General features: G+C 44.0%; 1 protein-coding gene across 2 annotated transcripts in view; it reads left to right on the top strand.

Annotated features, from left to right (window-relative positions):
- Nucleotides 1-16,159, top strand: part of LOC124554826 (isoleucine--tRNA ligase, cytoplasmic) — a 185,075-nt gene that overhangs the window by 74,059 nt on the left and 94,857 nt on the right. For both annotated transcript variants that reach the window (XM_047128492.1, XM_047128491.1), the window contains 2 exons: nt 1,036-1,174; nt 15,558-15,734. In XM_047128492.1, the coding sequence (XP_046984448.1) occupies nt 1,036-1,174; nt 15,558-15,734 (316 nt within the window). The remainder of the gene's footprint in view (nt 1-1,035; nt 1,175-15,557; nt 15,735-16,159) is intronic.

Here is a 16,159-nt window from a genome sequence, read left to right as displayed (position 1 = left end):
GTGTGACACACAGAATATTAAGGGCAATTGAAATTATTTAGCAGCCTGACAACATTAAAAGAGAGGATGGCTACAAACTTCTGGTGTCCTGGTTGCCAGCTGTTCCAGTCCTACAAGCTGCAAGCCTGCCCTGAGAAAAGCGTTTGTAATATGACCGAAGTGTGAGTTTTATAGTTCATATATTTTGAAGGCTTTTAAATGTTATACAATAACACAGTAAAACAGTGAGAAGAATTTCAGTCGTCTTGACATTCTTATATGCTGTTGGCCTATTATCCAAACTCCCTACTATAGTGCCTTACTGCTCCCTATACAATGCAAATGGGAACTGCAGCAAGCGCTGTGGTGTAGTTTATTTGTGAGTTACTGTGGATGCCCTCACAGCAGGTGCTACCTACAAAAAATGCTACAGCAGTTGTTCCTATGCATTTCAGAGGCATCAATTACTTAAGTTTCCCATGCTATGTAACAAACTGTGGTATTACAGTATTGCCTGTCTATCTGATTACATGTTGTTATTGTTGTTGTGGTTGTTGTTGTGGTCTTCAGTCCTGAGACTGGTTTGATGCAGCTCTCCTTGCTACTCTATCCTGTGCAAGCTTCATCATCTCCCAGTACCTACTGCAGCCTACATCCTTCTGAATCTGCTTAGTGTATTCATCTCTTGGTCACCCTCTACGATTTTTACCCTCCACGCTGCCCTCCAATACTAAATTGGTGATCCCTCGATGTCTCAGAACATGTCCTACCAACACAGAGCAGAGTTGGTAACATTTTGTGTCTAATATTGTCATAGCAGATATTATTTTTCTGTGAGTTATTCTAGACACTATAGTCTTTTTGTGTCTAATGTAATCTTATTGGCGTTGAGTATCACAGGTTTGCACATCACGAAAATGCCCTTTCCCCAGCTGGATTAGACTCCGCAAACTTTTGCCAAAGCAGTTACCAGCATGACTTTATAATTGGAATTATCTGATGTATTATTCGATAACAGCTGGAAATAGAAGGAAAAAAAAATTGTTCTTTTTGCAGGTTTTATACTCTCTTGGTGATTTCAACATTATTATTTAATAAACCAGCTTACAAGAATTTAATTGCAAATGGCCTTGTATTGGCAGAAGATGGCCAGAAGATGTCAAAAAGGAAAAAGAATTATCCAGACCCTATGAAGGTTAGTGATTTGTTAGATTTTTTGTGTAGTTTTTATTGAGGGCACTGGCTATAAAGGTTTTTGTGGTATGGTGTGTGTATTTTGGGGCAAACTGAAAATAAAGGGGACTTCCTTTTACATGTGCATCATTAAATAAGGAAACTTTGAATTGAAGAAAACAAACTTTGTTGTTCAGAATAGGAAATTAGGTAAAATTTATGAAGTTCTAACCAGAGACTTTATTTTTATTTTCTTTTTAATTTTATTTTTTATTTTTTTAATTGACACACACAAAAGATATGGGTGGATGTCAGTGTAACTTCGTATACATGCACACCCTTGGTGGATATGTAAATGACATGCATTTGCAATTCCGTATGACAGGTGGAATGACCACCAGAGTTCATTAGTGTTACTAGTGTTTAATGTTGTAATAGGGCTGATAGGGTATATAAGGGATGTGAACAATGTCAGATGTTTAGTGATCACTGTGAAGGACACAGAGATGTTGTATATTTGCGTAGAACAGTGTTTTCAGCATGTAACTGAGATTGAAGGGATCCTCATTCTCGACCTCCATCTGGCCAGTGATCAAATTGTGTTCTATCCGAATTTGTGGGACTTTGGATGTCAGGATCACCATATTGTTAGGGGTGTAAACAATAAGGCGAAATAAGCTGTTCTTACTGACATAATGCAAAATTGATAGTATTTAAGAAGTATCTCAATTTAGCATTTTTTCCTGTTATAAATCTGAAGGCAGCAGTTTACTGATATTGATTGCTGATAATTATTTAATGTTGAAATAGGATCTTGAATTTTCTGGTCAAGGTTGAGGTATGAGTTAACTTTAAAATGATTGTTCATTTCTTGTTTAATACGCTGACACCTCGATGTAGTGTCAGCCAGTAAAAATCTCATCTGCCAAAATCAGCTTTCCTGATCTTTTCGTACAAAAAAAATTGAAAGAAAAAACAAACAAAAAAACATTGCATTATGGAGAGATCTTGAGTGTGGTGCATTAATTAAAGTGCTTATTTTCATAATGCACATGTATAAATATAAAAACCAGCAAAAATGGCACTTGAGCTTTGTAAACACGTAAATCGACATGGCTTTTTGTTGTTTTGCTCATTTCAGTCATTCAGGCTACTCTACATCTACATCTACATGGATACTCTGCAAATCACATTTAAGTGCCTGGCAGAGGGTTCATCGAACCACCTTCACAATTCTCTATTATTCCAATCTCGTATAGCGCGCGGGAAGAATGAACACCTATATCTTTCTGTATGAGCTCTGATTTCCCTTATTTTATCTTGGTGATCATTCCTTCCTATGTAGGTTGGTGTCAACAAAATATTTTCGCATTCGGAGGGGAAAGTTGGTGATTGTAATTTCGTGAGAAGATTCCGTCGCAACGAAAAACACCTTTCTTTTAATGATGTCCATCCCAAATCCTGTATCATTTCTGTGACACACTCTCCCATATTTCGCGATAATACAAAACGTGCTGCCTTTCTTTGAACTTTTTCGACGTACTTAGTCAGTCCTATCTGTAAAGGATCCCACACTGCGCAACAGTATTCTAAAAGTGGACGGACAAGCATAGTGTAGGCAGTCTCCTTCGTAGGTCTGTTACATTTTCTGAGTGTCCTGCCAATAAAACGCAGTCTTTGGTTAGCCTTCCCCACAACATTTTCTGTGTGTTCCTTCCAATTTAAATTGTTCGTAATTGTAATACCTAGGTATTTAGTTGAATTTACGGCTTTTAGATTAGACTGATTTATCGTGTAACCGAAGTATAACGCATTCCTTTTAGCACTCATGTGGATGACCTCACACTTTTCGTTATTTAAGGTCAACTGCCACTTTTCGCATCATTCCGGTATTTCTTCTAAATCATTTTGCAGTTTGTTTTGATCTTCTGGTGACTTTATTAGTCGATAAACGACAGCGTCATCTGCAGACAACCGAAGATGGCTGCTCAGATTGTCTCCCAGGTCGTTTATATAGATAAGGAACAGCAAAGGGTCTATAACACTAGCTCGGGGAACGCCAGAAATCACTTCTGTTTTACTCGATGACTTTCCATCAGTTACTACGAACTGTGACCTCTCTAACAGGAAATCACAGATCTAGTCACATAACTGAGACGATATTCCATAAGCACGCAATTTAACTACGAGCCGCTTGTGTGGTACAGTGTCAAAAGCCTTCTGGAAATCCAGAAATATGGAATCGATCTGAAATCCCTTGTCAATAACACTCAACACTTCATGTGAATAAAGAGCTAATTGTGTTTCACAGGAACGCTGTTTTCTAAACCCATGTTGACTGTGTCAATAGACTGTTTTCTTCGAGGTAATTCATTATGTTTGAACACAATATATGTTCTAAAATCCTACTGTGTATCGACATTAACGATATGAGCCTGTAATTTAGTGGATTAATCCTACTACCTTTCTTGAATATTGATGTGACCTGTGCAACTTTCCAGTCTTTGGGTACGGATATTTCGTCGAGCGAACGGTTGTATATGTTTGTTAAGTATGGAGCTAATGTATCACCATACTCAGAAAGGAACCTAATTGGTATTCAGTCTGGACCATAAGACTTGCTTTTATTAAGTGATTTAAGTTGCTTCACTACGCCGAGGATATTTACTTCTACGTTACTCATGTTGGCAGCTGTTCTCAATTCGAATTCTGGAATATTTACTTCGTCTTCTTTAGTGAAGGCATTTCGGAAGGGTGTGTTTAGTAACTCTGCTTTGGCAGCACTGTATTCGATGGTATCTCCATTGCTATCGTGGAGAGAAGGCATTGATTGTTTCTTGCCCCTAACATACTTCACATACGACCAGAATCGCTTTGGATTTTCTGTCAGGTTGGAGACAAAGTTTCGTTGTGGAAACTGTTATAGGCATCTTGCATTGAAGTACACGCTAAATTTCGAGCTTCTGTAAAAGATCGCTAATCTTGGGGATTACGCGTCTGTTTGAATTTGGAATGTTTGTTTTGTTGTTTCCGTTGTTTTCTCTACGGATCATGCTGTCACCCTAGGCTTAATTTAACATAATAGTAAAAATAATATTGAGTAACTATTTCAAAACGCAACATCTGTATTCTGTTCTACTGTCAGAAACATGTTTTCATGATCTCACATGTCCTGTACTGTTATTTTTTGGTAGAAGCAAACCAAGTAGGTGCCATGTTGATTCATGTGTTTTTTAAGCTGAAGTGTCATCTTTGGCACTTTTTGTATTTACATGTATATCTTATTAAAACAAAGCAGTTTGATGATGTGCAAAATTAAAAATCTCTCCAAAATGTGCAATTTTTACTATGGTTTGCTGTGCAAAAGCTTCAGGAAATATGTCGTTGGGAGTTGAAACTGTTTCTTTTATTCCAAGTTAAAATTGTTATAAGATGGATTCATTATTATGAGAAAAGGAATTTTTAATTTTGAAACTAGCAAACTTTTGAAAACCATGATGAAAAGTACTTTAGGAAGTGGTGAAGGAAAGAGTGAAATATGTTGTGTTGCTCCTTCAAACTAGCCTGCCAACATTCATGGCCACAAATGCATACAAGTCTGTGTTCACAGCAGCAGGTTCTTGTTGCAACAACAGAATGATCCCCCCTGCAGGTCCGGGGATTAGAATAGGCCCGCGGTATTCCTGCCTGTCGTAAGAGGCGACTAAAAGGAGTCCATCCCCCTCACGGGGGTAGTTAGCGCCTGCGTCCGGAGACGGACGGTTCCACGACCTATCATCGTGGTCCTTTTGGTTTTTTACTTCTCGTTTCTTCTTCCTTTTGTTGGTTCCTTTCTTTGCTCTTCTCCACCTCACTGTCTTCCTTACTCTTTCCCTTGCCTTCTCATTGCCTTTTTCTCCTTGCCTTCTCATTGCCTTTTTCTCCTTGCCTTCTCCTTGCCTTCTCATTGCCTTCTTCTCCTTGCCTTCACATTGCCTTCTTCCCCTTGCTTTCTCATTGCCTTCTTCTCCTTGCCTTCTCTGGTCTCCGCCTCGGCGTTTGAGACAGTCTGTCCTCTTTCTCCCTCTCTCTCTTCTTTTTCCTCTTCTTCCTTCCTCCCTGTGCGTGCCTGAAGGCCGACCCACGCGTTCGCACGCGTAGCCGGTGACGGGGTAACGCGTAAGTCCCCGCCCTGGGTAGACATGTAAGGCACGCGCGTACCCCCTGGTAAAGGCCAGGCCCGGGGAGGGGTGATTGCCTGAGCTGATACCTTCTGACCATGCCGATTGGTCCCTCCGTCTGTTTCACGGGAGGTGTGACCTGAGGTGTAAACATTCACCTAAGGCGGGAGTGCCCTCTGAGAGGGTCCCCACAAGGAAGGAGCGCGCCATCGGAGACGCTGGCAATCATGGGGGATTCCTCCGCAATGGATTCTACTCCATCTCTTTCGACTTCGACCCAAAAACGGAAGCGTGACCAGCCAACAGTGACAAAAGTACTACCGCCTGCCCCACAGTTCCTCGTAGTTTCTCGATCTGAGGACGGAAAGGATTTTTCCTCTGTCAACCCTTTCGTTATTCAGAAGGGCGTAGATGCCATAGCCGGATCTGTCAAATCCTGTACCAGGTTGCGTAACGGCACCTTATTACTAGAAACTGAGAGTGCCTTTCAGGCACAAAAACTGCTTCGGGCCACCCTCCTGTACACATTCCCTGTCCGGGTGGAGGCCCACCGAACTTTGAATTCGTCTCGTGGTTTAGTCTATACTAGCTCCCTCGACGGATTGACTGACGAGGAGCTTCAATCATTCCTCGCTGAGCAGGGCGTGACGGCTGTCCATAGGGTCATGAAAAAGGTCAACAATGACCTTGTACCGACCCGGACAATTTTCTTGACCTTCGATAGTGTTAAGCTGCCATCGCGCATCAAGGCGGGCTACGAGGTTATTTCTGTTCGCCCCTATATCCCGACACCTACGCGCTGCTACCAGTGTCAGCGTTTCAATCACACTCGACAGTCTTGTTCCAATGCGGCTAAATGTGTCACCTGTGGCAGGGATGCCCATGAGGGTGACTGTCCACCTCCGTCTCCTCGTTGTGTGAACTGTCAGGGTGACCATGCCGCATCCTCCCGCGACTGTCCTGTCTATAAGGAAGAACGCTGTATTCAGGAAATTCGGGTCAAAGAGAAAGTGTCCACCTCGGCTGCTCGCAAGCTATTGGCTAGTAGGAAGCCCACGCTGCTCCCAGCTGGGAAATACAGTACTGTCCTCGCCTCTCCTCGGACTACCCGGGAGGTAGCAACCCAGACATGCGATCTGACCTTCAGCACCACGGTCGTCCGTTCGGCCAGTGCTAAGATCACGCGGTCGACGTCTCCTCTTCCTCCCATCACCCCACAGACACGAGCACCTTCCTCAGCTTCTGCTAAGACGAAGACACCGAAGTCAGATGCACGGGCCTTCAAGAAGGAACCATCCCGTGCAGACTTCCTCCGTACCTCGACCTCCCAGCCTTCGACCGGTACTTCCACTACACGTCCTTCCAAAAAGGCGCATAGGAAGCACAGTTCTCCTTCCCCGCCACGGCGCATTTCTTCTCTTGCGCCACCCAGCGGCTGCCGCCCCAGGCCGTCATCCGTTTCGCCTGGCCGCACCGCTGGTCGCCGTACATCTGGCCGTTCACTGGTGGAGGAAGCTCCCCCTCCCGGCCAGCCTCCCGAGATGGCCGATGACCCTATAGACCCAATGGACGATGACTGTCCGCCTACTGATAGCGGCGGCAGTGCTCGCTCGAAGCCAGGCCCTAAGCGGCCTTCGAGGTGACCACTTCTCTCATCTTTCTTTTCTTACGATGGCACTTATTCACTGGAATATTCGCAGCATTCGCTCCAACCGAGAGGACTTGAAGTTGCTGCTCCGCTTGCACCGTCCGCTTGTCGTAGCCCTCCAGGAAACGAAGCTACGCCCATGCGATCAAATTGCCTCGGCACACTACACCTCTGTGCGTTTTGACCTACCCCCTGTGGTAGGTATCCCAGCTCATGGAGGGGTTATGTTGCTGGTCCGGGATGATATTTACTACGATCCCATCACGTTGCACACCGGCCTGCAGGCAGTTGCCATCCGCATTACTCTCCCCACTTTTACGTTTTCCTTTTGTACCGTTTACACTCCATTGTCATCTGCCGTTACCAGGGCAGACGTGATGCAACTTATTGCTCAGCTACCTGCACCATTTTTGTTAACTGGAGACTTCAATGCCCACCATCCCCTTTGGGGCTCTCCAGCATCCTGCCCGAGGGGCTCCTTGTTAGCAGACCTTTTCAACCAGCTCGATCTTGTCTGCCTCAATACTGGCGCCCCTACTTTTCTTTCGGACACATCTCACACCTATTCCCATTTAGACCTCTCTATATGTACTCCCCAACTTGCACGCCGGTTTGAGTGGTATGCACTTTCTGATACATATTCGAGCGACCACTTCCCGTGTGTTATCCATCTCCTGCAGCATACCCCCTCTCCGTGCTTCTCTAATTGGACCATCTCCAAGGCAGACTGGGGGCTCTTCTCTTCCAGGGCGACCTTTCAGGATCAAACCTTTACAAGCTGCGATCGTCAGGTCGCACACCTCACGGAAGTCATTCTCGCTGCTGCTGAATATTCCATCCCTCACCCTCCTTCTTCTCCACGTCGCGTACCGGTCCCCTGGTGGACCGCAGCATGTAGAGACGCTTTACGTGCTCGTCGACGTGCTTTACGCACTTTTAAACGCCACCCTACAGTGGCGAATTGTATCAATTATAAACGATTACGTGCTCAGTGTCGTCGTATTATCAAAGAAAGCAAGAAAGCCAGCTGGGCTGCTTTCACAAGCACCTTCAACAGTTTTACTCCTTCTTCTGTTGTCTGGGGTAGCCTGCGCCGGCTATCTGGCACTAAGGTCCACTCACCAGTTTCTGGCTTGAAGGTCGCGAATGACGTCCTTGTGGCCCCTGAGGCTGTCTCCAATGCCTTCGGCCGCTTTTTCGCAGAGGTTTCGAGCTCCGCTCATTACCACCCTGCCTTCCTCCCCCGCAAACAGGCAGAGGAGGCTAGGCCACCTAACTTCCGCTCCTCGAATTGTGAAAGTTATAATGCCCCATTCACCATGCGGGAACTCGAAAACGCACTTGGCCGATCACGGTCCTCTGCTCCAGGGCCAGATTCTATTCATATTCAGATGCTGAAGAACCTTTCTCCTGCGGGTAAAGGTTTCCTTCTTCGTACTTACAATCGCATCTGGATTGAGGGACATGTTCCCGCATGCTGGCGCGAGTCTATTGTTGTCCCGATTCCTAAGCCGGGGAAGGACAAGCACTTGCCTTCCAGTTATCGACCTATCTCGCTTACCAGCTGTGTCTGTAAAGTGATGGAGCGAATGGTTAACTCTCGATTGGTTTGGCTGCTCGAGTCTCGACGCCTACTTACCAATGTACAATGTGGATTTCGTAGTCGCCGCTCTGCTGTTGACCATCTGGTTACCTTGTCGACCTTCATTATGAATAACTTCTTGCGGAAGCGCCCGACCGCGGCTGTGTTCTTTGATTTGGAGAAGGCTTACGACACCTGTTGGAAGGCGGGCATTCTCCGCACCATGCATACATGGGGCCTTCGCGGTCGCCTCCCTCTTTTTATTCGTTCCTTTTTAATGGATCGACAGTTCAGGGTACGTGTGGGTTCTGTCCTGTCCGACACCTTTCGCCAGGAGAATGGGGTGCCACAGGGCTCAGTTTTGAGCGTCGCTCTCTTCGCCATCGCGATCAGTCCAATAATGGATTGCCTCCCAGCTGATGTATCAGGCTCCCTTTTCGTGGACGATTGTACCATCTATTGCAGCGCGCACTGTACACGTGTCCTGGAGCGCTGTCTTCAGCGTTCTCTTGACCGTCTTTACTCCTGGAGTGTCGCCAATGGCTTCCGTTTTTCTGCCGAGAAGACGGTCTGTATTAACTTCTGGCGATACAAAGAGTTTCTCCCACCGTCCTTACGACTCGGTCCCGTTGCTCTCCCAATCGTGGAGACAACCAAATTTTTAGGCCTTACATTTGACAGGAAACTTAGCTGGTCTCCACATGTGTCATATTTGGCCGCCCGTTGTACCCGTTCTTTAAATGTCCTCCGTGTTCTCAGTGGTCTGTCGTGGGGAGCGGATCGAACCGTCCTACTTCGTCTATATCGGTCGATCGTCCGCTCCAAGCTGGATTATGGGAGCTTCGTATACTCCTCTGCACGGCCATCCATCTTACGCCGCCTCAACTCCATACAACATCGGGGTTTACGACTTGCGATCGGAGCATTTTATACCAGTCCCGTAGAGAGTCTTCATGCTGACGCTGGCGAATTGCCACTCACCTACCGGCACGATATACTGCTTTGTCGGTATGCCTGTCGGCTACTGTCAATGCCCGACCATCCGTCTTATCGTTCCTTTTTTGACGACTCTCTTGACCGTCAATACGGGTTGTATGTCTCTGCCCTGCTACCCCCTGGAGTTCGCTTTCGTCGCCTCCTTCAACACCTTACTTTTTCCCTCCCTGCAAACTTTCGAGTGGGCGAGAGCCGCACGCCACCTTGGCTCCAGGCTCAGGTCCGCGTTCACCTTGACCTCAGCTCGCTCCCAAAAGAGGTCACCCCCGGTTCGGTCTACCACTCCCGTTTTTTGGAACTTCGTTCGAAGTTCATCGACATGACTTTCATTTATACAGATGGCTCTAAGACCAATGACGGGGTCGGGTGTTCCTTTATTGTCGAGGCACAAAGTTTCAAATACCGGCTCCATGGCCGTTGTTCGGTCTTCACAGCTGAGCTCTTTGCCCTCTACCAGGCTGTTCTTTACATCTGCCGCCACCGACATTCTGCTTATGTCGTCTGCTCCGATTCCCTGAGCGCCATCCAGAGCCTCAGTGATCCGTATCCGGTTCACCCTTTCGTGCACCGGATCCAACGCTCTCTTCAGCAGCTGGTGGACGGCGGTTCTCCGGTTAGCTTTATGTGGGTTCCTGGCCATGTCGGTATCCCTGGGAACGAAGCTGCAGATGCCGCGGCCAAGGCTGCGGTCCTCCAGCCTCGAACAGCTTCTTGTTGCGTCCCTTCGTCCGATTTTAGCAGGGTGATTTGTCGGCACATCTTATCTCTGTGGCATGCCGATTGGGCTGCACTTACCGACAACAAGCTTCGGGCCTTAAAACCTCTTCCCGTGGCTTGGACGTCCTCCTCACGCCCTTCTCGGCGGGAGGAGGTCGTTTTAGCCCGGTTAAGAATTGGACACTGCCGGTTCAGCCATCGCCATCTGCTGACGGCTGCGCCGGCGCCGTTCTGCCTATGTGGGCACTTGCTGACGGTTAGACACATTTTAATGTCCTGTCCAGATCTTAACACACTGCGCCTCGATCTTAACCTGCCAAATACTTTCGATGCCATTTTAGCGGATGACCCACGAGCAGCTGCTCGTGTTCTTCATTTTATCAATTTGACACACCTCGCTAAGGACATTTGATGATGCTGTTTTTTAATCCTATGCCTGTCAGTCTGTCTTTTATCGTGTTTTCCCTTTTAGTTGTTGTGGTCAACTTGTGCCTCGCGGTGCATTCTTAGAGTAGTCAGGGCGCTAATGACCATTGAAGTTGTGCGCCACAAAAAAAAAAAAAAAAAAAAAAAAACAACAACAACAGAATGATAATCGTGAACTCTGTTAATGAAAATGTGGCAGAGAGCCTGTTATGTACACTGGAATGACAGGTGTCTGCGGTATAGAAATTCTGAAGGTATACAAATCCCTTCAAAATGCAGTGAAATAGCAACTTTTCATACCAGTAGAAAATGTGGATGTTGTCAAATGTCTGCTGTTGTACTAAAGGCAGTTTCTGTGTGCATGTTCAAATGTAGACCCCCAAATGGCAGTTTTAATACCATATGCAATGTCTCGTTTATCTTGACCACAACATATAACTTTTTTTCCAGAAGGAAAATAAAATATGTATCAAGCAAATGTTGCTGAGGGGGAGACATAACCAGCATTACTGGCTTTCTTTTGACTCTGTTCATTATGAAGATGTGAACAGCAATACCCATTTTTTTAATAGCACCTTGTATTCTTTATTTGGTAATTCACTTTGTCACCTCAAGACCCGCTCAGAAATATACCACAGAGTAGCATTCTTATAAACATGATGTTATTAAAAACATAACACAAAACTGTCTTTGATTCTCTTGGAGCAGCACACAATGCAGGTACCCAGGTAACATAACTCATCCAGTTGCTGGAGTTGACAGTGAACAGAACAATAATATTTTCTTCTTTATGATACAGGTACATGTAGTGCACTTCTGTAGAACTTTTAATCAATATGTTTTGGGCAGTAAATGCAGTCCTTGATTAAAAACTGCATCATTACTTTCCATTTACTGTTTTTGAAAATAGGTGTAATGTTACACAGGCAGAGGAACTCCGCAGAGAGCGATATCCTGACAAGAAGCTATCTTAGTGCAATTTCTTTTCTGTTAACTTACATTCTCCGTAGATGAGTAGCATTTCTATCTTCTTTTCATAGGTGTACATTGCACCTGCACAAACCTTCGAATGAGAACAGTTGACTGAATGAGCTGTGTGCATTTTCTTCGTGTTTCCATTTGTTTACTGTCAACACCTGCAGTTGGACGAGCTATATTACCCCCATGTTCCTTCTCTGTGTGCTACTACAGAAGACTCAGTCAGTTTTGTGTTATAACATCATGTTTATGTGAATGGTTCACAGCGATGCATTTCTGATCAGGTCTGGAAGAGAGTATTGCATAAAAATTACTAGTTACTACAGGGTCTGTACCAAAAGTTTCCAGAATGAATTTTTTTAAAAATTATTTATTCCATGTCAGTTTACAGTCTTTTCAGAACTTTTCGAAGTATTCTCCCCCTGCTTCAGTGCACTGTTGCCAACACTTCACACAGTCATTTAGAGTGTCAACGGGAATCTCCTTTAGTGTGGTTGTTGAAGTTGCTTTTACAGCCTCCAGCATCACATGTTGAGTTCCTTTCAGGATTATTTCAATCCTTGGGAACAAATAGAAGCCTGTTGCTGCCAGCTCGGGGCTGTACAGTGGCTGTGGCAGCATTGCCACACCCATGTTGGCCAGCAACACGGAGACAATGAGTGTGGTGTGGCTTGACGCATTGTCATAGTGCACAATCCAATTGTCATGAACTTCTTTTGAGACAAATCTAATTCTGTTGCACAACCATTTGAGTACTTCACAGTAAAACTCCTTGTCGACGTTTGACCTTGTGGCACATATTCACTATGAACACCTTTTCTGTCAAAAAAGAAAACAATGAGCATTGCCTTGATTTGTGATTTGCTCATATCCGCTTTTTTCGGGTAAGGAGGCTCCTTGGTATATGCCACTGGCTGCTCCAACGCTTTATTTTGGGCTCATACTCAAAAATCTGTCTCATCCCCTATCACCACTCTGCCCAAAAATTCTGGGTCCATTTTGTAGCGCTCATGCAATTCCTGGAACTTCAGCAAACACTGCTCCTTCATCTCACATCATTTTTGCACAGACATTCCTCATTTGAAGATCTTCAGTTAAAATGTGGTGAATGATTGTTTTGGGCATTCCATACTCCTCTGCAATCATCCGAACATTTAATCATCAGTCCTTGTCCACAATTTGATGCACTTTTTAAACAGGTTTTTCATTTGTGATGTTGATGGGCATCCCAAGCAGTTGTTGTTGACGGACCCCCAATGTTTGTGGAACCTCTTGTGCCACATGAAAGTTTGGCTTTGTTTCATTGCCCTGTCACCGTAGCCTTTGCAAAGCATTTCAATCATCTTCGTCCCATTTTTCCCCAGTTTCATACAGAATTTGATTGCATAACAACACTCAAAAAATTGGTCCAGTTTTTGCTTGATGAGGGTGCAATAGATACCTTTGCATGGAGTGTGACTGTACCTCAGCAACTGCCCGCAGGCGACCGACTCCAGTCTTGTTTTGAAGCTTAGATCCCCCACCAGCTTCTCCGCACAAAGCTCTGCCCCATCAGCCAGCATTGCCAACTACCAAAAATCATTCCAGGAACTTTGGGACAGGCCCTGTATTCAAAAAACACACACTGCTGTTCATATCTTTGTACTGAACAATGTTAAAAGAAAGATAATAATTGTGGTTAAGGTCCCCTTGTAGCTAAACAACAATGCCTTGAGACATTTTTTATTTTGCTTCTGGACAAAAAGTTATTTAGGGTGTTCAAAATAAATGGGGCATCCTGTGTTGACAGCATATTGTCTCTAATAGAAATTTGAAATGATGATAGTGCTTTCTTTTGAAAAACTTGCAACTTTGTTTGGATGCATTGGATGCAAATTTATTTCTTCTTTAATTTGTATTTTTCAACGGGTTTTAAGTAAAGCCTTTAGTATTGAAATCAGATGAGATCTGTGATGTCAGTGAATGTAATACAATTGATAGTTTGTTCATTTCCAACATATGACTGAAAAAAACCATGAAATATGACAAAAATAAAGACCGTAATTGGAAAAATAAACCATCAGAAAATAACTCTGAAACTGGCAAAACATAAACGATTTTTTCCTGCACTTACATATTGTGCACAAAGCATTCTCATCTCTGCCTGTGATCAGAGGACAAGTAATGGCCTCCCAGCAAAGTTCTATGTCATCCCACACAGTTGGTCAGAGATAAGCAGCAGTCAGACCAGGGAATTACCGTCCCCTGTTGCTGTTAACACCACAACATAAATAGCTGTATTTGGAGTGCTGCTGTGACTGGGAAGCATGGACTGCTGATGATGAATGGCTTCACATTGTGTCTGGCAATTAATCGCAGTTCCACACAACCACAGATGGCCACTGTTGACGAGTATGGTGGTGACCAGGGGAGAGGCCCCATTCTCCCAATATTATGTTACTCTTGATGCCATAGTATGGGGAGCCATCAGTTATGATTTCACGTCATGGCTGTTAGTGATTGAGGCGGCTTTGGTGGCACAATGGTATGTCATGGACACCTTGCATCCCCATGTGTTTCTTCTCGAGTGACAGTATTGTGGTGCCAGTTTTCAACAAAACAATGCTCGTCCACTCGTGTGTGTCTATGAACTGTCAGCAGGATGTTGAGGTACTCACATGTCCAGCAAGATCTCCAGATCAGTCCCAATACAACATTCATGGGATCAGCATGGATGTCAACTCTTGTCTCGGTACCATTATCACTGATATCAAGGCCCATTTACAACACTTGTGGGCCCGTTTGCCTCAGGAGAGGGTACAATGGCTTTGACATCCTTCCCCAACTGAATTGGTGCATGCATCCAGGCCAGTTGGGGTGCAAAATTGTTAAGTGGGCCCATACTGCCAAGTTACTTGTAAATTTGAATCAGTTTTATAATTACTGTAAAAGCATCATATACCCTCTCAACACATGAAGTTTCATTTTATTTCCTCCTTCCCTTCTGGGCACTTCACTTTTTTTGTTAGGCAGGGTATAAAGACTCTATTCAGTTCACTAACAATTGTTTTCATGCATGTCTTGGGTCTCTGAGCAGTGGCATTGCTCATGTGTCACTAAAACCAAGTGTTTTTTCTCCTCTAGTTTGATAATCAGATGCTTCACATATACCCACAAAAGGAAACAATGTGTATAGTAGTATACGGACAGGAAAGTGCCTCCATTATGTCTAATTCTGGATCAGACTTCACTGAAACAATAAATTGCATGTCACATACCCGACGATTCATAATATGCTCCAATAAAGACATTTCAATTTAATTATTCACAGTTACTGTCGCAGAGAAGAATGGTTCATGACCCTGCACTTCATTAGCGCATGCTAAGTATAATCTCGATCATTTTGTGCCTCCACAGTGAAATAATGTATATGTTAATTAAAAAAACACGTCTGTATGTCAGGTGCATTTATTACATCACAGCCGGTTTCTTTATAAATGAACGTCTTTAGGTGATAATCTTTGTAACTAATTCTCTGCCAATTTGTAAGATTTAGTTACGAAGACTTTCACATAAAGACATTCATTTAGAGCGAAACGAGCTATGGGATTACAACACACTACCAGTTGGGGTAATCATATGCCATCCCAGGGGGAACAGGGTTGCGACATAAAGGGCATCTGGCCATCCCTTACATTTACCATGCCAAATCCATTAATAACTATACCGACCCTGTGCCAATGTGGGACAATTTTGTCAGAATGTGTTTAGTTAAATCTTAATGGTTCAGTTATCTCTTGCTGTAAACAGATTTTCAGTTATGCATGAGAGGTACTGACTAGCTTCTAAATAAACTTTGTTTTCAAGCAGTTGTTCTTTTACATTGAATAATGTTTGAATTGAAAATCTGTATTTTTAGGTTGTCAGCGCCTTAGGAGCTGACGCACTAAGATTGTATCTGATCAATTCCCCTGTGGTCAGAGCTGAAAATCTCAGATTCAAGGAACAGGGTGTCAGAGATCTGCACAAAGACGTTTTTCTTCCGTGGTACAATGCATACCGTTTCCTTATCCAAAATATTGTTAAGCTCAAAGGTGTAAGTACTATTTACATATTTTATCCAATGTTTTATTGGTGTATTTTTATAAGTTGCTTTCTTACTTTCATTGCTGTCTGTTGCAATATCACTTGTGTAATTTTTCACCCAAACAGTTGTGTTATTGTAGATATTATTCTTCACTATACTTCAGAACACACTGGATTGATGGAACATGCGTCTCTCTTTATATAATTTTAAACCATCATGAGACTCTTTTATTAAATACACCTTACCACCAGTAATACAACAGATAAACCATGATCAAATGCAGGTAAAAGCGATGGTCAGAGATATTTCAGCACAATAGAAGTCAGAATAGTAAACCAGAGTTTGAAAAGTAGGAACAGTAGTGTAGTTACTTCATAAAGGACAATCCTGTAGTCTCCACGAAGTGTAATCAATGACAAGAGCAATGAATAAAC

The sequence above is a fragment of the Schistocerca americana genome, chromosome X, assembly GCF_021461395.2.
Source record: "Schistocerca americana isolate TAMUIC-IGC-003095 chromosome X, iqSchAmer2.1, whole genome shotgun sequence".
NCBI classification, from domain to species: domain Eukaryota; kingdom Metazoa; phylum Arthropoda; class Insecta; order Orthoptera; family Acrididae; genus Schistocerca; species Schistocerca americana.
The sequence above is the reverse complement of the archived record's forward strand: the minus strand, read 5'-3'. Positions and strand labels throughout refer to the sequence as shown.